The sequence below is a fragment of the Gymnoscopelus braueri genome (genome assembly GCF_963280865.1).
Source record: "Gymnoscopelus braueri genome assembly, chromosome: 19".
Taxonomy (NCBI): Eukaryota; Metazoa; Chordata; class Actinopteri; order Myctophiformes; family Myctophidae; genus Gymnoscopelus; species Gymnoscopelus braueri.
This window is the reverse complement of record NC_137621.1, coordinates 32,533,487-32,558,635: the sequence shown is the minus strand read 5'-3', so window position 1 is coordinate 32,558,635 and position 25,149 is coordinate 32,533,487. Positions and strand designations below refer to the sequence as shown.

Here is a 25,149-nt window from a genome sequence, read left to right as displayed (position 1 = left end):
ACCAGTGTTAATTTTGACAGCAAATTCTGATAGTCTTAGTCCTTTGAAAAACACTCCATTAGTTTTAGTCCTATTTTAGTCTTCTGAAATTGTTTAGTCTTAGTCTAGTCTTACTCGACTAAATATCGAAACCTTAGTCTTTTAGTCTTAATCGACAAAATTAACACTGCGTCCAACTCCTCCCGTTCAACATTCCCCGCTGACAGATGCAATCATATTCATAGTCTAGACGCTCGGCAAGCCGTATTCACCGCTGTGGATTCAAACCCCTAGACTAGGCAGTGGCAAGTACATTTACCCCTGCGTCTCCCAAGCTCCTAACTCATACACAAGAGTTAATTTCTGTGCAAGTGCTTCAACACACTACCTCAAAACGACATCCGTGAGCAAACGGGAATAGTCCTTCCCTCTCCTCTGGTCCCCAGCAGTCACTCAGGTTGGAGTTTCTGACAACTTGTCGCTCAGGAAACCGAGGATTTAAGTGAAAGACAACGTCGTCACCTTTGATGAAGTCAATATGAAACCTGCAAGTGAAAGGTCCATGGAGGTTAGTGTTGTGAAATATACATGGCTCCACTGGCTCGGAGATTACAGAGAACAAAATGTTACCATAATTATGCAGACGACATTTAGATAACCATATCACCAGCAGCAGACTATGGTCCAATACAAGCACAGCCTGAGTAATAAATGCATTGAACAAAACATTTGGAAGTGCCAGGATTTTTTATTATTAAACAAAGACAGAACTGAAGTACTTGTTTTTGTACCCAAGGAAGAACAGAAATCACCTTAAGAAGAATTAAAGGATTTATGTCTCAACAAGATATGGAAAAACTTGTCCATGCATTCATCTTCTGTAGACTTGAATACTGTAACGGTATCTTTAAAGGTCTCCTTAAATACTCGATCAGACAACTGCAGTTGAATCAGAACGCTGCTTCTCGAGTCCATACTAATACCAAGAAAGTGGATTCACTCCAGTTCTTAGATCTTAACTGTCTGTAAAATAATTTATTTCAAAACACAAGTAAGACGCGCGAACGCTGGAGGCGAACGCAGATTGACTGTGGCTGCCATATTTCAACCACACTGTAGTAGTGCACTCTGCCGCACTCTGTCGGCTGTATACAGGCAGTGCAGTTGCTGGCATTTCAGCACGGAGTTTCGAGTCACATGGGGGAGCGAGCCAATGAGAGAATGAGAGCGTGAACACAGACGGAAAGACCATAAATATGGGACAGACGGACACACACACACACAACGCAAGCACGATGATATAGTAAGCTCCACTTGGTCGGAGGCGCGGCTTCGCCGCGCCTCCTTCCGCGTTCGCAACTACTGTTGGTTTATAAAGCACTGAATGGTTTAGGGCCAAATTATATTTCTGATCTTGTGCTAAATCATAGACATCATAGACCTCAGGTCATCTGGGACAGGTCTGTTTTCTGTCCCCAGAATCAGAACTAAACATGGAAAAGTCTTAAAAAAGCAAAAGATAAAAAAATTAATGTTGTTTGCCACTGCCTATTATTGAGATTTATTGTACCGTAATTTAACATTTTTTTCTACTTGTTTTTATTTTAATTATATTAAAATGTCCTTTAATATTTTGCCGTCTTGATGCTTCATGTTTTTCACAAAACACTTTGAAATCCCTTGTGGGTTATGTGCTATACAAATAAACTTGCCTTGCATTGCCAAAATGAATATCCTTTCGAAAATTACATCAAGGCACATAAACATGCAGCCTTTTATAAGGTGAAACAGGTTCTTGCTTGCAGCACTAAGTCTTAGTGCCTTGGTGTCTAGAATTAAGTGAAAGCCTATAACCAAAAAACACCAACTGATACATGGAGAAGTGCTCCTTGAGTAATAATGTGATTAACAAAAATTTAAATGTTACCTGCGGGAGAATCAGGCATTCACTTTTCAGCAATTAGGATGGATATAGTGTCTGTGCAAGTCTGAAGCGATAAGGTATCTATTGCTAACATATTTATAGCACCTACAGAATGAAGACCATTCATACCTGTCTGCTCCAGGAATGGGCTCTCCAACTATTGTAATCAGAAGTCGAGGCATGATTCCAGCATGGAGGGGTAGATCATATGGCATCATCTGAAATAACATTTAAAATTGAGATGAACAGAAAACCTTTACATGTATAATTGGAAATAATGCTCATCATATTTGTTTTTCTGACTGATTAAGCAAATTACTAAGTATTCAAGAAATAGTGTTTACCATGTTCATATAATAATCCCTGTGTGGGTAGGAGGTTAGAAGTTCACATTCAACATTTATAGACGGAACTAATTGCCTACAGTACCAGCTGCATGTGTCATATACTCATGTATAAGAAAAGGGAAAACTTTAGTTTACTTCAACACTATTAAAATGTCGAACCTCGCCCACATTCCGCCATCCAACTCTCCACTGAGTCATCTTCTTAGTATAGGCCTAGGTCTCAAAACTCTCTACAAGTCTCTACTGTAATTAGTGTTAGGGCTGGGCAATTCACTGAAAATATCTTATACATCAACAAATCCACAGGAGAAAATTCTCTGACAGTTTTTATAATCAACTAAATCAATTAGTCTAATTAACCACTTTTACCCTGTATTATACTTTGTTGTACTTTGTCGAATGTTCTACAATGTCTCATCGCGATTGTTGTGAGCTTGTAAATCTGCTATTTTCACTATATGTATTTTTAAATAATCGTTCATTAATCGCAATCGAGGCGAAACATTTGAACAATCGTGCTATTGATTTGAAGGGTAACAGGAACAGTGGGCACCTCGATGTAAAATTGTCTATTTGGTCCAAAATGTTAAAAAAATTATAAAAATTAAAATAACTATTTGGATAAAATAAATAAAATATTTGAAAAATTGTCTTAAGTAATGTAAAGTATACATGATTAGAACATGTATTATCCTTATCATTTTGGACATAAACAAGAAGTTGAAGGGAAAATTTATGTCTGATAATGATGACCGTGCATGTTCTTCAAATCATACTTTACACATTACTTACATTACATTTTTCAAATATTTTATTCCTTCCTTAGTGCCCACTCTTCTTCTATCCATTTGAAGTAATATCGACCATCCCTAATTAGTGACTTGCACGAAGAACAATCGACTAAAATCCAAGGCTAGTTGACAAAAACTAACTTAATGATAGGCCAAATGACAAGTAAAAACAAAAAATAAACACAACAAAACAAAAAACAAGTATATATAACATTCTGTTCAATGCAAAACACAGTGATGGGAATCAAATTAATTATTATGACAGCCGAGAGCGTTTTAAGGTAATAATATATAAAAAGTCAGAAACTATACAACATTTTATTTTTATTAGATTGGTGCATATATTATTACAAAAATAAATGTTACATTAAAATAAAAATATGTGTTGTATCCGTGTATCAAAACCTCTCAGTGCATGAGTTCTGTTACACTAAATCTTTTGTAGTTAAATCAAACCACAAGCTGATTCTGGAAGGGGAGGTCCTTTCAAAAATATGGTGGATTATATCTGGGCTGAAAAACAAGAATACAGTTTTGATAACTAAATATTCCAGTTGATGTTGCTTGAATATTGCTTTGCACACCCAAAGCCCAAGACCACAAGACCACAATGCCCAAAAGAATCCTATTACGTTTCCACCGAACAGTCACCATCCTGCCACAATCCAAAGAGAATGGGAAACCAACTTTTTTTGTCTTCAAGCTTTGAAATTCATCAGCCACATTCAGCATGTTACCAGGCAGTTATATATAATTTATATATATTTTGTCCAGAAATGCCTGGTGCTGTATAGACAACCTTAGTAGCCAGTAGCCACACAGTGTCATTTTCCTGGTGGCTAGAATTCATTTCCCATCCTGCATTCCAAAAGGACCCCCACACCAAGAATGCTTACCGTTTGGCACACCGCAACATACATACCAAGAAATGGTAAAAGCAAATTTAAAAAAAAAGTATTAATACTCACCAGCATGCCTCCTGGAGCAGGTGGCCCACCAAATGGGTTCATTGGCCCAGGAGGAGTGAAGGGGCCAGGAGCAGGTGGGAAGCCTCCATTTCCAGGTGGACCCCATGAACCAGCGGGCATTGGAGGAAAGGCTCCACCAGGGAATCCAGGGAATGCGCCTGGACCAGCTGCAGGGGGGAAGGCACCCGGGCCTCCTGGTCCATACATCCCATTGCCTCCTCCAAACTCACTTCCTGGGAAAGGCATATTAGCGTAAGGCCCAGGTGGTGCCCCGGGGCCAGAATGAAACGCTCCGGGTGGGTACGGTACAGGGCCTCCAGGCAGCTGTCCCGGAGCTCCTTCAGGAGGGTGTTGCCCAGGGAACTGACCAGGAGCTCCAGGGCCGCACGGGAACTGCCCTGGAGCCCCTGGTCCAGAAGGATATTGTCCGGGTATCCCAGGACCCGTTGGGAACCCACCGGGTGGGAACCCACCGGGTGCTGAAGGGGCTCCGGGGTATTGCCCTGGTGCTCCAGGACCTGATGGGAATGGTCCCGGACCTCCAGGGAACTGTCCTGGTGCCCCTGGGCCGGATGGTCCTCCGGGAAACTGACCTGGAACAGAGGGCTGGGTTGGGGCACCAGGGGCTGACCCAGGCCATCCTGGATTGGTAGGAGGAGGGGGGTGACTGGCAGGATCAGATGGGTTAGTGTTGCGTGTTTTGTTTGCCTGGCTTGGAGTGTCATCTCCCAGGGCATCTGTCAGCTGCACAGAGAAGGAGAAGTGAGGTGATTTATTTGATCTCTCCATATTCTTCTTCTAGTTACTTAACTATTAGATATAAATAAATCACCTATATTCCTATAAATATATTATAACTGTGGATAATAGTGCAATAATTTGAACTCACCGAGAAATCCATGATCTAAGACAACAGAAGACACAACAGACAACAACTGTAGTTAGTATTTTAATTAGACAACTAGCTAACAACTCTGAGGTGTGTCACACAGGCTGAGTAATGCTGTTTCAAATATTTCCTACAAGATCCCGAAAACAACAGCAGTTATATTAACATTTAGAGCTATGGCCGGCCTAATATATATAATTATATACTAATATATGATACACTGACGATAGACTTTAACAGCATATTCACACAAAAATAAACACTCATCTAACTGGCGTTACATTCTTGCTAACTAGCAAGCTAGCTGGTTAACGTTAACGTTAGATGATTAGCTCACTTCATTACTTTAGATACATGGCTGCTCAAAAGTACATTAAGTTGAATGTTCATATTACCCCTCCACAAAACGAACTCCTTTCAAACGATAGCTGGCGACACTGTGATTTATCCCGTTGTGAGTGACTGACAGGTAACTAATGGTAGCCAGCTCTTTTAGATGTAGCATACAAATAGAGGCTATGCTCATAGATGTAGCAGAGGGTATATTTTGCCTGTACTTTTATTACTTTATCAGATTCAAGACTCAGAATCTGAATTATTTTCTGTCGGGTATTTGCACATATTAATAGGAAATAATATGCACAGTAAGTTCTCAAATTAATAGATATCAAATTCTAATGGGCAATATGGGTACATACATCAATAAATATGATATTAATTAATTATATGCAACATATAATGATGCAATAATAATACAAACAGTCTGGCAGTTTGTGTCTTGGTCTTAACTTAGGGGAACCTTTCGGGGCCCTTTGTAGGTTTAAAATAAATGCAGCAACTTTAGCACGGGGTCATCCTGGGTGATCCAAGTAGCACCTGGGGAACATAGATACTAATCATCTGTCAATACAACCCATGTATTCTAATATAATAAATGCATGTTGAAATACGTTTCGCTATGATATTAAACTCTATTAATGATATATTACACTTGTGAAATCATGTAATGAAGTCATGGTGTCTTGATAATTTATTAAAGGGCAAAAAGTATCCTATGCCCAAGCAACACTCGAGCACACACCCCTGACGCATTCCAAAGGGTGGGGGCGTTCCAGAGCCAGTGTAGGACCGAGGTTCAAACAAGCAGTGGTGTAAAGTAACTGAGTACATTTACTCAAGTACTGTACTTTTACAATTTTGAGGTACTTTTACTTTACTGGAGTATTTCCAATGTTCATTACTTTTACTTCTACTCCACTTCATTTCAGAGGCAAATATTATACTTTTACTCCACTATTTGAAAACTTTAGTTACTACTTTTGATTATTATATATTTAAATATATATTTATATATTATATATATTTAGATTATTATTAGCCTACAAAACATACATTACCCACTTCAGCCCTATACGTTTCGGCCATTTGAAAATAGTCGATTCAAGCTTTATTTTCTAGTTTTTAATACATTCGGGACCGAGGTTCAAACAAGCAGTGGTGTAAAGTAACTGAGTACATTTACTCAAGTACTGTACTTTTACAATTTTGAGGTACTTTTACTTTACTGGAGTATTTCCAATGTTCATTACTTTTACTTCTACTCCACTTCATTTCAGAGGCAAATATTATACTTTTACTCCACTATTTGAAAACTTTAGTTACTACTTTTGATTATTATATATTTAAATATATATTTATATATTATATATATTTAGATTATTATTAGCCTACAAAACATACATTACCCACTTCAGCCCTATACGTTTCGGCCATTTGAAAATAGTCGATTCAAGCTTTATTTTCTAGTTTTTAATACATTCGAAAACTTGTGAAATGGGACATTCTGCGGTATTTTTTTTTTACTTTTGTCACTTTAAGTACATTTTGATGCCAAGTAAATTCCGAATGCCGGACTCGTAACAGAGTACTCTACATTGCAGTATTGATACGTTTACTTAAAAAAATGAGTACTGTTTCCACCACTGAGTAGTAGTGAATGTTATTATGTTGTTTATAATGAAGTTTATATTTGTGCACAGAAAGTGGCAACAGCGATGAAGAGGTGAAAGGTGCCTGCCTGCTCAAGACAGTCACCACAATCATACATAATGGCACGTCAAGTGGGACAGACATTTATTAGAAATTGGGGTGGGGGGGTTGCTCGCGTCGGATTGGTCAAAACAGTCACAAGATGTGTTAGGGAAGTAAAAAAAAAAAAAAACACACACACACACACTGAAAGCCGCCTCCCTACTACCACCACCACCCACAACAGCAGCTGTAGATCCAAGCGTCTTTTAAACTCTTCAAAATGGTAAGTTGCTGAAGTTACAGGCGAGAGAATGAAAATATTGCTTTAGTTATGACATCCTCAGCTGTTCCGAGCAATACTTTTCAACGTGTAATTGTTATTGTAGAATGTGTGAGCGTTAGCCAGACAGCCTAGCTTCAGTCAGTTCCACCCTGTCTGTGTTCATTGTGATCTGCTGAAACACGTCTTGGTATGGCGAGGTAGCTAATAAGTTAGCTTGCGTTATCAAGATAATAATCTCGAGGGTTTTTGTCTGAGCGTGTTCGTGACAGTTTGGCAGGCTTCAGTGCTGATCGGAGCTAATGAGATGATTTCATCCCGCTCGTGTGACAGATCGAGTTTTCACGTCAGAATGCATCCCAGTCATTAAAAAAAATAAGCTAAAGTTAGCATAGTTTACTTCCTGGCTGAAATAGCTAGCTGTCTGTCTATCACTGGATGGAGGAATTCAGACAGGTAGCCAGCCAGTGGCCACCTCTGGCCATCTTGAATGCAGTCTTTATTTTAATCTGTGGAAGTCTCTCTTGAGCTTGAAGAAATCTTTAGTAGGCCTACCGCCAGCCATCTGTTCACAGGAAAGGTGTACTTTATGAATTATTTGAGTACTTTGCAGTGAATGAATGCAGAACACCCCTCCCTTCCCCTCCCAGAGATTCTAATGCAGCTTGTGGCTTTGTGGTGGAATTTTGTTGACGAGGCAAAGAAATAATACAGGAAGCTGCATATGATTCTGTGTTAGTTTGTATTAAACATTAGTGGCGCTACAAAGTAAAAAAAAATGATTGGCTTAATGATCCAATCTATAGCCTACATTTAAATTCAGTGTCAGAAGATCATATGGAGATGGGGACAATGTAAACAATTACACCTAAATCTTCAGCGTGTGACTCTAAAGTATAAACTCTGTAATTTTCTATTTGTCAACTGAAACAATGTTATTCTTACCATTCCTCATACAGCTGCAGCCTTACTATGTATTGAACGCACACAAGTGTCTAATACTACATTCTTAAAGGTCTGAGGTAACAAATGTACAATAGTCTAGTGTATCTGAATTTCACTTGAAGAGGTCTTTGTAAACTCTGCCTGCACTGTCCATTTCCACAGTATGTGATGGCCTTTTACTATCATAGTTTGTGTTACTGTGAAAGTGTGAATCTGTGAACTGCCAGTATGTCCCTTGCAATGTTCCAACCAGAGTTATCCTGTGCCTTTTCTTGTGCTTGTCGGTCATAGACTCGAGTCCAGTTTATACTCCGTCGTACAACCATTCGACCACATCACTCACTAGAGAGAACTGGTTTTGACACATTTCATGAGTGTTCAGTGAGCAACGTGGTTGTGTGACAGTGTGTAAATTCACCTTAACTCTCACATCCCTGTGCTCGTCTTCCTTCTGTACAGAGTGAATCACTGGTGGTGTGTGATGTGGATGCAGATCTGGTCAAAAAGCTGCAGGAGTTCCGTTTCCGGAAGCAAACCAACAATGCTGCTATCATCAGTAAGTATTGTCATTACGTTTCAAAGCCATGGGGAAAACGCACAGATTTCCACTCTGGTAATACTGTCAAAGTTTAAACTCGGATGCTGTAAAAGAATAACCATTTCGAAAGTAGGTGTCATGTCACAGATTCCTTGTTGCCACACCCGACAAAGAACGCTACATTAGTAAATTAAACAGAGTCTGATTTGAATGTAGTCCTTATATTATGAAGGACTGGACTGATGATCCAACACAATGTTGCATACCCAGTAAAATCCCAGTGTTAATTTAACCATTTATAACTGAAAGGACACAAATGATCCATTTGGGTTATATTTGTATAAAACAAAATGTACAATGGAAATGTAAAATGGATTGTTATCTGTTGTAAAACTGTTTTGTGTGGGAACCTACTGAGTGATTATATTAATATTTATGGTGGTACTCCTGAAACAATCACAGTTTGTGTGCAGATGTAAATATGTTTCGTAGCTGGGTCCCACCGCGACCAAAACTCATCCTCCCGGCGGGTGTCTCGCAGCCACTTTGTTCTTCGAATTGTTTCTGTGTCTTCATTTGGTAAACAGAAAAACTTTACAGGGCCGTTCACACACCAAGCACGATAACTATAACTAATTATGTTAGCAGCATCCACACTGATGAACGATACATTCTGTTACAGTGGCCCAGAGACGCATGCAGTTAGGATATATGGATACTCTGATTGATTATTAATTATAAGGAGGTGAGATAGCTATAGGCTACCTGAGGTAACGACAACTAGCATTAGCTATTCATAATCGTCTCGTCTCCGTAAATGGCAAAACTTTCAGAGGGTGAATGAGACCGATTGCATTCTAGATGTCCTTCTGATGGATTTTGATTGGCTGTTCATAAAATCATCTTATTCGTAGTGCAGCAGATCTGCAGCATTGTAACTAACGGAGGCAGATACAACACTTTCCCCACTCTAAAGCTGGATGTGACTTTTGTGGGCGTTCTTTCTCCATGTGTATCTATGGTTGATTCATATCTTGTGTAGCGTGTGTGCATGTAGTACTAGAAGTAGTACACGTCCAAGACTTTGTTGTACCAAAAAGGGACAGGCCAGAGCAACAAAAGCAATAATAAGCTTGTTAACAGTAACAAAGACAATAAGTATACAAGTTAAGACACATTAAATGAGCATGGTGCAGTACAGAGAGTAGTGTCACGTGGTCAGACCCTTAGTCTTATGTCATCAAAACCAGCGACAGAGAGTCTGAATCACAATTAGTCAGCATGTCTGGGTTTAACCAGAGAAAAAAGACAGACATATTTCTGTTTGTCTTAAGGAAAGGCAGCTAACCAGTTTTCAATAGTTCTACAGATGTTAGATATCTATCTAATGATCTGTCTACTGTGAAATTAATATTTGGGAACATGCTTACCTCATACAATTAGAGGGGACCGTTTCATGTATTTAAAAGTATCTGTGTTCTTTCCGTAGAGACAAAAAGAGAGAGAGATACAGAAAATCATAGGCTAGCATTACTGGAGAGAGATGGGAACAGCAAGTTTAGAGAAGTGAATTTGTGACCGGACATTAAGCAGTTATGGTCCCTCATCCGGGTGAGGGAATAACATTGTATAAACCCTTCCCTTGATGTGCCTTTTTAGAAGGGCACAGAACTCCTGTTCTATTCAAATAGAGCTGCTTAGTGGCCAACCATTGAAGACACAGGCTGCTTTGGGCTGCTCCCAAGTCTGAGTGTAGCAGGAAAAGTTGCAAGAAAAGACCATGTGCATTAAGTCAAATTAACCTGTAGAAATCGAAAATTAAACAATGTAGTGCTATATCCCTTTATAACTTGATATTACGGGATACTGGTGGCCTTTACCAAATATAGGTTTACAGTATGCTTGTAAGAGAGAAAGAATCAGGCATGGTGGTATAGCTGCCAGCTTATTAACACCTCAGCATGCCCTCAGTTTCATTAGTCAAACACAGCCTGCACTCCTGTATACTGTAGGTAGCATTGATGGTAAATTGGATTAGGAGTGTGTGTAGTCAAAGCACTTCTATGGTGCGGTTGGCACAAAAGCTGACTTAAAGACATAGGCCTCTTTTATTTATGAACTAATGCATATACTTCAAAATTAGAACACATTTGGAACAGTCTCCAGTCTTTAGTTGAACCTTTTTAGTGAAATGAAACTAAAGAAATTGACCAAATGGTTATATAAACATTGTTTGCCGTTCAAATGTTCCGAGTCAATTCAGCTGTCTTCTTCTTGAATCAGTAAAGCAAACTTGGACTTTTCAATTTTCAGATTATAATGCCAACATTTGATTCCCTTATTCCTTCACAGTGAAGATTGATGGAGACAAACAGCTTGTGGTTCTTGATGAAGAACATGAGGCAAGTTTGATACCTGTCTTACATTTTATTCAAATTGTTGAGTGTATTGTATCACAGTGAGGCTGCATCATCAACATAAATCTCAATTTTTGGGGGGTATCAGGATGCTTACTCTGCAGATTGAGATTTGAGACACTAGCGGTTAAACTTTAAATGTTTCTCAACTAGACACTGTTAACAGATGTTAATATTTAAAAGTTAATAATTGTCCTGTTTAAAGAACTTGAATGGTAAAAAAGGAAACGCTTGATAAATACTGAATCACATACCAAATTGCCACTTAACTGTTGATGACATTTAAATCTTTATATTTTGTTTTGTTTTTAGGACATTTCGCCTGATGATCTAAAGGAGGAATTGCCTGAAAGGCAGCCAAGATATCCTTTGAATTTAAGTTAGATAAAACAAACTTATACCTCTTCTATTATGCACATGTATTACTGCAAACTTGTCAACTTTTCACATTTTTTATTTATACATAGGGTGGTGTTCAGGTGGCCCCAATTTTCTTTTGTTCATTCCATTGCCTCATCTGCACTCAACATAGAAATTAATTTCCATAGTCTGTACAATGCACATGCCTCACTGAGGCCTATATCCAAAAATAGGTACATATACATCCACACTCAGGTGCACAGATACTGGCGTATTTCAACATCACTTTAAAGTCTGTAAAAATTAACATGATATACATTTTGTAGGAATACCCTTTCGTAGGTATTGTCAACTTGTAATAACCTTTTTTAATACATCCAATATTGGTTGAGATAACAATTTGTTTGTCCCATTCTAGATCTGGTCTTTTGCTGTGTGATCATACCATACCTGGAATTCACTTCGATGGCTTCTTAAAGCATTGCTCCTAAGTGCACCACGATGACAATCTGTGGCAACATATATTGATCATTCAATACTCATAGTGATAAAGACATGCAGATGAGGTTGAAAAAAAAATTATTACTTCAACACCACATTAACCCTGGTTGCCCTATTTTGGGCACATTTTCTAAAAAATATAATTTTCAGAAATATAGACAATATATATTTTTTGCAATTTTTGCTCTTTGTCATGTGATAAAGTATAGGGCTTACAAACCTGAAGGTAGATATTCTTAGCCAACCTGTGCCAGTGATTCCTTACCGTTATGTTTACACTGGTATATTTTCCTTAACCCCAGACACATTTGTTGTGTACAGTTATAAATACGAACATGACGACGGACGTGTTTCTTATCCCCTCTGCTTCATCTTCTCAAGTCCAGTGGGTAAGAACATTTCTAGAACAAATCTGTACTGTAAATGTTCAACCGTGTTTTTAATTCTGCTGACGGGGACCAAAAGATTGGTTTTTTTTTAGGGCAAGGCTTTAAAAGAATAAAATAAATAAATGTGTATATATATATATATATATATATATATATATATATATATATATATATATATATATATTATTATTTTTTTTAATATATATAAATGAGAATCATGTGTGTATTTTTTGTTAGGTTGCAAACCAGTGCAACAGATGATGTACGCTGGAAGCAAAAACAAACTGGTGCAAACCGTTAACATGACCAAGGTTAGTAAACTATCTGCAATGCTAGCTACCTTTTTTATTGATTAAAAATGTTCTATGTTGTAAAACATTTGTTTTGAACATTAATATACCATAGATTCAGAATGACTTAAATTTTGTATTATTATCTCTGCCAGGCCAGGAGGCAGAGATTATGTGCTCGGGAGCGCCCGTTTCTCGTTATTATATATTGATTTTGAAAATAATGTTTACAAAGTGCTTCAACAATTGTTTAACTTGTTTGGTTACTAGGTGTTTGAGATCAGAAACACAGAGGACCTAACAGAGGAGTGGCTTAGGGAGAAGCTTGGCTTCTTCAGTTAAGGGGACAACTTCCAGTGGACTGAGGTGCCAGGATGAAGATCAAGATTGCACAACTTGTTTTGTCTCTTGGGAGAAAACACCACAGTTTATGATTCCCTCCCCCGTACCAGCGTTGGGTTAAATAGTATTTGTAAGTACTTCTGATTGTTTGGTTTTGTTTAATTATTAAGTGCCAGATGGGTTGGGTTTGCCATTTATGGTAATACAAGGTCTGCCAGAGAGTTAACTGAGGAAAATACTTGAAAGTCAGTTTTAGTGTTGATTTCTGTGACTAAAACTATTACGGTTGACTAGAAATCATGGTAAATGGTGGAAATCCCAGCCCTCTGGTATGGCAAATTTAAAGCAAATTAAGTATTATTTTCGAATATGGTTTGACCCAGTTCTCCTTTGTACCTACCATGAAAATTCTTCCATGTGCCAGTTTTTTTCATGTCAGTAAAGAATTAACGCTCCCATGCATATTGAAGTGGAGAAAAAATACTAGAATTTGTCCACCCCTCCTAAGCATGTGCATTCACAACAAATGTTAAAGGCATTATAACAACAGCTTCTCTTGATATTTCCTGGAGTAGTTTACACACAGTATGTCTTTTGGTAACTGTGAACCTACCGTATTTCTTAAGCGTAGCTTTGGTTTTTGTTTTGTTGTCTACAAATCACTCTGAGCTGTAATTTTAGGAATCTATATTTTTTAGTAATAACAGATGGTATTTAGAGTTATGCAAAGATAAATGTGGTAGCATTCATTGTGATGGTGTTCTTGATGATGCACTTCACACTGACATTTGAACAATCATAGCTACAATTCAAAAAAAAAAATTGTTTTCTATATTTCTCTGTCAATGGTTATTATAAAAGGCACAATACTTGGCACAAAACGTGAAAAATCCTGCAAATGTTTTTTTAAGCCCAATTTATGCCTCGGCAAAAAGGGTGTTGTGCAACATGTTGTTCAGCGATAATGGCATACTTTTGACAGAAAATTGTCATGTAGACACGTGACACATGTTCTCCAAAGCATGAATTTGCCTTTATGCTGTCATGACACATGCATCTACCTGCTCAAGTGGGTATCTGTCCTATGTTGTATTGACAGTGAGATTCTTTCTACATTGGACAGATAGTCTGCAAAGCAGCATCCTGCTAGAAATACAATAACTTTGAACAAATATGACTGTCATGTCTGCAGTGTGAGTAATGACAAAATAGCAGTGAGGTAAAAATAAGATTTTACCATTGACCTGCATCTTTTTATAGTGCACACACACAACATTGTTTCCACTTAACATTCCCGAAAGAGCTTCTGTTTTACCAGTGGCAACAACTTAATATTGACAAACAAACCTCAGTCTAAATACATTTGACAGTGCTGAAAATACTGCAATTCCAAATTCCTCTGGGCTTATTCTAAAGAAGTGGGTTACTGTATCTTTTGGGAGATTGTAAGCTATTGTGTATTTTAGCTATTACTGTTTATGAATGTTGTACTAATCCTTATGTAAAGTTACTTTGATTGCATTGTAGTCATCATAGCCTTGAGGTGTGCAGCTTTGAGGATAGACATGGTTTAAAAAGACGGCATCTCGTAAATTTTTGACTTAACACACTGTACATAAAAATAAGAAGCTTAACAAGAATTCCAAGTGAATGCTGTCTATCCATGAGACAACTACATCGGAAACATAAGTGAGGGATCTGGCTATTTTGATGCCTTTAGGCAGGAAATGTGCCACATTTACAGTAGTATGTCATATACTACTTATTAATTATACTAAAGCATTGTCCTAAATAGTTTGTTCTATTCTATGTATGTTAAATTGTGAGACCAAATTGAAAGACAAATGTAACAAACATCTGTGAGAATGTTCTGGAGACAGCAATTTATGTTAGTTAACCAAAAGGCTCTTTTCACATTTAAACTTAACTTAATATGTTAAGTCCAAGATGATTTGTTAATAAAATAAATATAGTATTGGTTAAGGTCAATGAAAGACTTGAAAAATTACATGTACGCACAACACTACTGTTAATGCAAATCACAAATCAACTTCAAACTTAAAGCATGCACTTTCTATGTATGTATTTAACACTATGACAATCCCAAGCCAGGTTTAACCCAACAAGAACAAAGGGATATATAACGTATAGATTTGTTTTGCTGTCTATAATGAAATTGGGGCATTTAACAATGTCACTATCATTAATATATTAATTACACTGATGGAAAAGGCCTCATGAAATGGCCTTGTAACTTCTTAGGTGCTTTTTGTGTTGAAACTGAAGGGTTATGCACCTTTTAAAGCAGGTTTCATAACACCAAGTACACATGGAACCTGCTATGATACATTTTAACAAATGCATTGTCATCAATCTGAACTCTGAGTTTTCCAAAAAGTAAATTTGACTGCTTTGATTCAATAGCAGAGACTGTGGCCTAACTTGATTTTGTATTTGTATTTTACTGTAAAATTTGCAGTGAACCAGTTTCACTGGATACGAAACACTTTTTACAATTTTTATAAATAAAATTCTTAATCCGTCAAATTTGGTGAGCTACTGTAAAACTAGTGTCTATCTTAACAAATTGCATAACCCTGATAAGTTTCCAGCAAAGATGCAGGCATTTGTTTTTTCTATGTATGTGCATGTTCTTTCCAAAATAGAGAATTTATCTCAATTATGAAATTATTAATTTAATCTGATAAATGCAACACTAGTTACAATTTACATGCACGTTGGTACTTTAAAATAACTTAATGTTTGGATTTCAGATGCAGATCTGTTATGTAGGACTGCAATCTGACTCGATGTCTAGAAATCTATAACAATTTGAAAATACTAAAAATGTGACAATATATTTTCTTTTCTCATTGACAAATACCAAGTGACTTAAATAAATAAATGAATAAAAACGTAATTTGTAGTTTTGATCCATACATGGTTACATCCTGTGGATCTGATACCTTGAGTTTCTTTGCAGATAACTCTCTCCTATCTGGCCACCAGATGATCGTTTCTCCCTCTCCTTTTTAATAAAACTGTACCTGAAATATGTTATATTACCAGCTGCCTCCTGGCATCAGTGAAACTTGTGAAATATTTGTATTTTTCCATACTTTATACAATGTCTAATGTCCCAATAAAATTAAAGTGAGCCTTTTGATTGCTTTTTTTAATTTCAATTAAAAACGTATAAGCATTTATTTTATTACTTTATATTACATTTTTACACTGTAGTGAGACCAAAAAATGTGCTTACTTTGTCATTTTAGGCTTTCTTAAATAGTCAAAATTCTCCAAGATTAGTTAATTTCAATATTTAACGTACATTTTGATTTGATGAAAAAAAGGCAGCTGAGTAATCTGTAAACCTACGACAGATGCCAAGGATACGACACCGTCATAAGAAAACTATGTACTTCTCCTAATGTATGCTCCATCGTACGATGGTGTCGCGCGCCGAAAATAGCAGATGTAAAAGCCCAGTGTTAGCTTGTAGACGGGCGAGCACATTCGTACCGGGGAGCGTTCGTTTTGGTTCACGTGATTTATTATTCCCAAGCATTTATGCTGACGCTTCCTTTTTTTCCTTTTCTTTTGCTTGTTTCCTACACACAACTTCCGACGTGTCTGCAGTGGTGGAAAGTAACGAAGTACATTTACTCATGTACTGTGTACAATTCTTTTTTTTTCTTCTTTTTTTTAAACTTTAGTGGAGTATTTCCAGTTTTCAGTACTTCTACTCTCCACTACATCTCAGGCAAATATTGTACTTTCACTCAGCCATTTGAATATAGCCGATCTACAAACTCGCAATGCTTTGAGATGCGACGCATTGTGAGTTTGTAGATTTGCTATTTTCAAAATATTTTTTTAAACACATTTTTACATTTGAAAACTTGTGAAATGGGACATTCTGCATAATGAGTACTTTCTACTTTTGGTACTTTTTCATACCAATACTTTTGTACTTTTACTCGAGTACATTTTTTATTCCGGACTTTTACTTATAACAGAGTATTTCTACATTGCAGTATTGATACTTTCACTTACTTGAGTACTTCTTCCACCACCGCGTGTGTGTGACATCATCGTCACAATCTTCGTATCTTTTTGTAAGTCAGTAAACAGTAATTACACCACCCTTGCGTGTCTCGCGGTATCTGTAATCAAACAACGGTGTGACGACACACCAGCAGTGTTGCCATGTCCGCTTGTTATAAGCGACGTTGGGCTTGTTTTTCTCTTCAGTTGCTTGTAAATATTGGTGGTTGCGTTTTTTTTTGGGCTTGTTTCTAAACTCTAAAGTGTAGTTGCTTATTTGGGCTCGTTTCCTAATGTTGTTTAAACCAGTGGCTCTAAAACATTTTCATGTCAAGGACCCCCAAATTGATATGTATATTTATCCACCGACCCCCCCCCCCATATAAAAATATTTTGTGCTAGGGACCCCCGTTACGGGGGCCCCGTACCAGATTGTGTATTTAAATTGTTTCAAAAACATAAATAAAAAAAATAATAATCAAGATCTGTTTTGAAAGTAGCAGATCTACAGGAGATCGGCTATATCTGTTCAAATAGCTGACCATGTACAAAGGTTTAAAGTGCTCATTTAGCCAAGTCGCTTCTTTTAGGCTTGTTTTCATTAGACCTGGTTGCTTATTTCTCTCACAGAATCCGGCAACACTGGTGACAGATCTCACATCGCTACAAACCACGCAGGACAGCAGCAACAAGCTTAGCGGAGCTGGTGGTGCCTGCAGGAAAAAAAATGGCGTTCACATTCGCGGCCTTTTGTTATATGCTGGCTCTGTTGCTCACGGCAGCCCTGATCTTCTTCGCCATTTGGCATGTAAGTACAGTAGAATAATGATGATGTGTTAAGGTCACTCATAACGTACTGGATGAGCCTCTACGCAGTCATGTGTGTGGCAACGTTAAGCTTGTCCGTTGAGGGTGACGTCGCGCGCACCGAAAATAGCCGATCTACAAGCTCACTGCGCGTCGCAGCGCTACGCGCTGTGAGCTTGTAGATCTGCTATTTTCGGTACGCGCTTACCAGTACCACCAAGCATTAGCTAGCTAGCAGGGGGTAACGTTGCTGTCATATGGCGAGTGGCTGCTACCGTTAGCCATAGAGCTAACTTCGTCACACAAAGCCTGTCACTCGACCACAAAACCGACGTAATTCCACATTTGAAAATACGTCATTTTTGTCGAGCGACACGTCATTTGAGCAGCTCGCCGCTGATCTGTAGAACAAGTGATAGACTTGACAGAAGGGAATGGCCCATGTCAGCGGGCTGCGCAGCCTTGACAGAAAGCACAACCCGAAACGCAGCCGTAGAATGAATGGCACACACCCTGTCTCTCTGTGGTGGGCTAGCAGCAGTGGTGTAAAGTAACTAAGTACATGTACTTAAGTACAATTTTGAGGTATTTGTACTTTACGTGAGTATTTCCAATTTCCAATACTTTTACTTCTACTCCACTACATCTCAGAGGCAAATATTGTACTTTTACTCCACTACACTTATTTGAAAACTTTAGTTACTACTCTAGATTTTTTTTATTATTACAACATGCATTAAGTACTGCAGCCCTATATACATTTCGGCCATTTGAAAATAGCCGATCTACAAGCTCACAAGTGAGCTTGAAGATCTGCTATTTTTTTAAGATTTTTAGTCATTTGAAAACTTGTGAAATGGGACATTCTGCATAATGAGTACTTTTACTTTGGGTACTCTTAAGTATATTTTGAAACCAATACTTTTGTACTTTTACTCAAGTAAAATTTTAATTCTGGACTTTTACTTGTAACAGAGTATTTCTACATTGCAGTATTGATACTTTTACTTAAGTAAAACATTTGAGTACCTTTTCCACGACATGCCGTATGCCCGTATCACACAAGCAGGTGTTTTGCCATGTTTGCTAACGTTAACTTAGCCAGCAAACTGCTAGCTTCTATAAGTGGATGATGTGGATCCTGAAACGACATGGGGATGCGGTCATCAGTTTCCTTCCCGTTGTATAACGGACAATGTTGTCATATTCGTATGTTACAATTGGGAATAAGACTTATTCAATAAGTGTAATATTATACTGACTGTTTAAATGTAAACTGTACAGATACGTTACCATGAATAATATAGGTTATTGACACAATATAAACACGGGCCCTGTGACGTCTGTCTGTATGGATATGTAACTTAGACATGTCTGTTCTTGCCAGTTTTACTGATTGAGCTTTTTGATATCCAGCAAGACAATAACACGTAATTTGCCCAACACAATATTTGTTTAAAAAAATTTATATTGCTTTTACAAACTGTTATATGATAATATTATTCTCCCCTCCAGATAATAGCATTCGATGAGCTGAAGACTGACTACAAGAATCCTATAGATCAATGTAACACATTAAATCCGGTAAGTGTTACATCGGACATAACACTGACTCCGCATTGCCTCTTTGACTGCATGCGAAATGCTTTGTTAAAGGTGTTTTATTTTTATTTTTAGGGATGAGTTTATCCGCTGACCAACCTTTCAATTGATTTCTCTGCACTGTTATGCTGAATACCTGCCTGTAATTAATCAAGAGTGATCTTGTCAGCTGTAAAACTCTAACGCATTTTTGTTTTTCTAATCTGCCTTTTTTACACCTTTTGTTGTCGGCAAAAAGACAATTGAAAAGGTCAAAAAGATAAAAAGAGTCAAAATTGCATTAAAGGTTTGTACAAATCTTCGATCTCAAATGCCCGCTCAAGTTAAGTTCAGTCTGCAATCTGTCATTTTGCACGGGGGAGTGTTTGCAAACGTCTTTTCAGTCAACTAATCTCAGGAACAAGTTATGGCTCAGATTAGGATTAGAATGCATCAGGCCTGTGTCTGAAGCCCTTATACTCTTTCAATAGTATTTCTTGTATCCGACCACAATTTCGGCTTTTTGTTAAATTTGTTTTTATATATATTAGGTGTACATTACATTTTTATTTTCTATTCTACATGATATTGATGTTCAGCTGCGGTCCTCCGTGAAATGTTTTAAATTATCATGTGTACTTAATTGTCCTTTTTTGTACCTGGTATTTAAGTCCTGAAATGATCCGGAGCAATGTTGAGACAGATGATGCATTCTGGGTTGAGCTGATTTTACTTTGTTTAACAGAGGCCAAGGTGCTCATCAAAAGCATTGGAATGTGCAATAGCAACTCATGTGGTGGATACTCATCCAATGTTATTGATGTTCAAAGTACAGGTGTTAACTGAAAAGACTTGCAAATGCTCAGAAAATGCATGATCTTATTACAACCTACCCTTTGTTTGCATAGTGTTGTATTAATGAGAGTTAATAGTAACTTGCCAACAACTGCCATTCAGGCATTACTTGTAACTACAACTGGGGCTACCGTAACTTCATACCAGTCCCATTCAATCCCTGTCTGATTTGACAATCCTTTCTAAATTCACCTCAGAATTAAAGTAATATTGTCCCAGTTGGGTAGCCATTTAAGAATAGGGTTTACACAGGTTTTTTTCAGTTGCTTGTTTATCCTGGTACTGGATAATGTTCAACTTAATGCCAGCTACAGTTTGATTTTACATTTCAAAGCTTATTTAAAACGGTTCATAGTAGTTTTTACATTACTCTAACTGAAGCAGACATTTGATTGAACAATTAGCCATAATGAGCCAAAAATACAGGTATTTGGCTATAAACTTACTTTACCTGGGGTGTGGAACAGATGGCTGCAGATTCTCAACACTCCCTAGCTCAGCAGTATAAGTGAGCACTGATTGGTTAGTGATTTCAATAGTGGGAGGAGTTTTCAGTGAAATATCCTGTTTTAGCATTGTATTTCTACTCGATATTCTCTGCCTGCAAGAACTTGCAGTTTTGGCCAGTCTTTTTGTTTGAACATAATTGCACTCAATCAGCACTTCTATTTTAAACCTGGTAATCAAATGTTTTACATTTGGCAACACAGTGCAGGATTTCAACATGCCAGCCCGACTCCCTGTGCTTTCCTCCTACTCTGACACATCCCCTCACCTCTCCATCTGTGGGCTTTTGGTTGTCCCCTGCACACCATGCCCTCTGCTCTATTTGAATGCATGGCTTCCATGTGGTGACTCCATCTGCCCCCCTCCTCAATCCCCACACTAGCGCTGACTGTCACCTTGAGGCAAGCTGCTGCATCAAGACTGCTAGTCAACATAGTAGCATGGTAACCTCCAGTATGTTGCCCTATTGCTGCTTCTGAGGATATGGGATTGTCCTTAAAGGGATATTTCACTTTCAAAAAAACGTTTGGTCATTTTATCGTCTACTCAGGCTTTTGTGAGCCCCCCAGACCGTTTTTAAGTTGCTTGATTTAGTATTTAGATATTTGATAATCATTTTATCAGACACACCCCCTTCCTATACAAACCCATTATAACTTCAAACTCCATTTTTAACCTGTTAGATTCATCAAAAACACCCGTCCTTGGTTCTGCTGACTCACCCTGCCCTCCTAATACGTGAGGGCCGTGTTTTCTTTATTACTTTTTTCATTTATTTTATTATTTTTTATTGTATTTAATTTTTTTCATTTTCCAAAAAAAATATGAAAAAAGTTAAAGAAAAAACACGGCCCCCTCGCGTATTAGGAGGGCAGGGTGAGTCAGCAGAACCAAGGACGGGTGTTTTTGATGAATCTAACATGTTAAAAATTGAGTTATAATGGGTTTGTATAGGAAGGGGGCGTGTCTGATAAAATGAATATCAAATATCTAAATACTGAATCAAGCAACTTAAAAACGGTCTGGGGGGCTCACAAAAGCCTGAGTAGACGATAACATGACCAAAAGTTTTTTTGAAAGTGAAATATCCCTTTAAGTGTGTTCTCAATGCAGCAAATTGTTGAAATGCACCAGTGTCTTCAGGCCGAATCCCCCCCCCCCCCCTAGCATCTGTGGTCGGAGCTAATAATGCATGTTGTCACATGTGTCAGCTCTAACAGTGCATGATAGAGCACTGAAAGTCGTTTTTTTCCAAATCAACCAGTTTGTCACCTGTTAGCTGCTTTGTTACATAATATGTATAGTAATGGTAGAACCAGTTCAGCAGACTACATGCAAGCCATTAGAAATGGAGTGAAAAGTCAGGGAAAGGTGTCAGCTCAAATTGGCCAGTGTTATATATTTCCTGTTCTGGACTTATTCTGTAAACATGTACTTGCCATATTTAGATATGTCTGACTAACCGATAGCTTTATATTTGGACCTTGGCTTGTATGACTGCTAGCTAAATTTCCTTGGTTTCTCTCCCCTCCCCCAAATGTGCTTTAACTTAAGTTGATCACTTTGCATTCATTCAGGCAAATGACTTCGATTTTTTTTTAACGTTTAACCATTAGTAAGTTTAAGGAGGTTTGAATGAGTGAGTAGAAGCTAACCAGGGCAATCCACATTTGCTCCTAACATTCTTGTGTACATGGCTCCTAATGTTTGCTTCTCTTGCTTATTTTCAGCTTGTGCTCCCAGAGTACCTCATCCATGTCTTCTTCTGTGTGATGTTCTTCTGCGCTGCAGAGTGGCTCACCCTTGGCCTCAACATGCCACTGCTAGCGTACCACGTCTGGAGGTGGGCATCGTACCCCTGAGGGAATACACACTAATTTTGATTAGTTTAGCGTTTTGTGAGTGGTGGATTATTTAGCAGTTTCAGCTATTGGTTAGCTTATAATGTCCACTAAACATTAACAATGATTATTAATACTAAAGTGATATTATAGAATATTCACCTTTATTCCATATAATCCAGGTATATGAGCAGACCAGTGATGAGCGGTCCAGGACTGTATGACCCTACAACCATCATGAATGCTGACATCCTTGCATACTGTCAAAAGGAGGGCTGGTGCAAACTGGCTTTCTACCTTTTGTCATTTTTCTACTATCTCTATGGGTGTGTACATGAGTTTGTGCTTGGTACTCTCTTTCTGCTGCATCTATTAATGCAAAGTTTGCTTGTAATTTGCTATTTAAAATGGACAAAATGTCTGCCGTTAGCCTGTAACCCACTAAAATGACCAAAACATCCAACACAACAAATCTTAGTACATAAGGTTTATTCTTACATGCGCAGTATATTGGCCATTGCGCCATTCGTGCCACTCTGGCGGACAAGCACCTCCGTGATTTTTCATGTCTAGGGACCCACTGACTCAGTTCAGGTGAGAAATTCCCCCAACACCAAATTGCAAACAGGACTACAGGCCAGGTACTGGACTAATATCAGCATAAATAAGAGGATTCACATATCGGTTAAAAAGTTAATTAACATCCCTAGCTGCTTCCATTCTGAGGTATGTTAAAGTTATACGTGCCAAGTCTTCACCCCACAAGTGACTTGAGCCACTTCAGTCATTCTTTAAGTGGAGAAACATACCCAGAAAGCCTGACTTTGAGTGACTTCATCTGTGAGAAGCCAATTACGAACTAGCGTTATCTCAAAGGTGGTAGAGATTTGATTAAGGAATACTTCACTCTTAGTTTAGTTGGTTCCATACTTTTCTCAGTGGTACTACCTGATAAGATGAAGGTCATAGGGACCATTGTCTGACTATTTCTCAATTTTCTCTGTTTCTCTATAGGATGATTTATGTTCTGGTGAGCTCTTAAAGCGAACAAGATGGAAAAGGACCTGCATGTACAGTAGATGACCAAACACTATGCTCTTAGTGGCTGGTGCTGGAACCTGGACCTGCTGAAGACTGACATTTCAGCAGAACACAAGACCCCATTTACAAGAGGATGAACTCTCGACTGACTCACTCTCCCTGCCCCCACCACGATACCACCATATGGCGCAGTGTCATTTCAGAAACATTTATTTGCCCTTTTTTAAATAGTAATCTGGGTCCCACCATTCCTCATAGTTCTACAGCTGTATGGAAGATCAACAAAGCCTGGACTTAAGTTTTTGTTTTGTTTCATTTATTCTTAATGGTGTGGTGATTGATGGTCGGACTAAAAAATAAAGTGTCCTACCCTTTGACTGTTTACTACAGATTTTTTTTTTAGTGTGCATTATCAGAGAAAATTGTGGCCTGTGTGCTTAACTACATTTTAGTATTTTCAGTGAAATGGTTTCCAAGTTGTAAGAGCAATCTTATATGCCATGTGATTTATTATCGACTAAATACAAACTGTAGAAAATTTTAAATTCGAATTTTACCCCATTGCTTCCCTATGTACACATGGTTTAAGTTGAATATTTGTTTTTTGGGACCCACATTTACACTAAACCTTTGTTGTGTGGGTCGTTATCACTCCTAAGTGTTGCACTAGGACAATCGGTATGGTTGTCATTGAGTTCAGTTTGCAAAATATTTGATACTTATCATGTTTCCTTGGATCATTTTTAAATTGCATTGAAATATCACCCTACATCTGTGGCAATGTTTTTCGGAGTGTCACAACATACTTTTAACATCCCCATGTAATGTGAAATGTAATTCTCTTTAGAAGGTATACCTTACTATAAAACCATGCTAAATGAAAAGGTAGAATCAGTGTTTTCTGGATTAGAAGGTCCTTCATGGTCCTCATTTTGCGCTTTGATAGACAAGTCTGTTGTGCCTGTCGACTGTACCTTTTGACTTTTGTCAAAACATTTTTAACACCATATTCCAATTGCATTAGAAACTCCAGTGTTTTATTTATTCGATGTTAAAGTTTTTGTACTTTCTTTCAGGTGTTACACTCATTTTAGTGTCTAATGTTTTCTACATCAAATCCAGAATAGTGACAATTAATTTTGAGACCATTAAATGAAATATTAAACTATTTATTGCCATTTTCCTACTTGTAAATTTATCAGGGAAAGGGATGAACATTTATCACACATTTTACTTTTCAATGTATTGAATTTAGATCCCACCGTGTCGCATCAGGGGAATGAATTTGAATTGCGATGAATCCAAATAAACCCATTTCACTGTACAATATTTTGAAGACTAATATCATTTCAAGTGATTTTAGGGGAAATTCCTGTTGACTGATCTAGATAGGTTGGCGACTGCCAAATCAATTTGTCTATGGCTGCTGTTAAATTTTACAGATCAATATAATTGCAGTGCCACATATTTAGCTGGTAT

General features: G+C 37.8%; 3 protein-coding genes across 4 annotated transcripts; 2 read left to right on the top strand and 1 right to left on the bottom strand.

Moving 5' to 3' along the window:
• Nucleotides 1-6: 6 nt before the first annotated feature.
• lgals3a (lectin, galactoside binding soluble 3a) lies at nt 7-5,433 on the bottom strand. Of its 2 annotated transcripts, XM_080413814.1 has the most exons (6): nt 5,294-5,433; nt 4,899-4,913; nt 4,429-4,753; nt 4,010-4,383; nt 2,033-2,121; nt 7-524 (listed from the first exon to the last, which is right to left on the bottom strand). In XM_080413814.1, the coding sequence occupies exons 2-6, from the start codon at nt 4,908-4,910 to the stop codon at nt 356-358; spliced, it is 969 nt and encodes a 322-aa protein (XP_080269940.1). In that variant the 5' UTR covers nt 4,911-4,913; nt 5,294-5,433; the 3' UTR covers nt 7-355. The 2 variants fall into 2 exon arrangements, with proteins under 2 accessions (XP_080269940.1, XP_080269939.1); XM_080413813.1 differs by having other exon boundaries at nt 4,010-4,753.
• A 1,687-nt stretch (nt 5,434-7,120) lies between these two features.
• gmfb (glia maturation factor, beta) lies at nt 7,121-16,155 on the top strand. Its single transcript, XM_080414728.1, has 7 exons — nt 7,121-7,212; nt 8,614-8,710; nt 11,045-11,094; nt 11,422-11,473; nt 12,279-12,359; nt 12,597-12,670; nt 12,920-16,155. Exons 1-7 carry the CDS (start codon nt 7,210-7,212, stop codon nt 12,989-12,991), a joined length of 429 nt encoding a protein of 142 aa, XP_080270854.1. The 5' UTR covers nt 7,121-7,209; the 3' UTR covers nt 12,992-16,155.
• Nucleotides 16,156-17,698: 1,543 nt separating this feature from the next.
• Nucleotides 17,699-24,838, top strand: cnih1 (cornichon family member 1). Its single transcript, XM_080415103.1, has 5 exons — nt 17,699-17,846; nt 19,361-19,429; nt 22,519-22,631; nt 22,812-22,955; nt 23,644-24,838. Exons 1-5 carry the CDS (start codon nt 17,766-17,768, stop codon nt 23,669-23,671), a joined length of 435 nt encoding a protein of 144 aa, XP_080271229.1. The 5' UTR covers nt 17,699-17,765; the 3' UTR covers nt 23,672-24,838.
• The last annotated feature ends 311 nt before the right edge of the window (nt 24,839-25,149 follow it).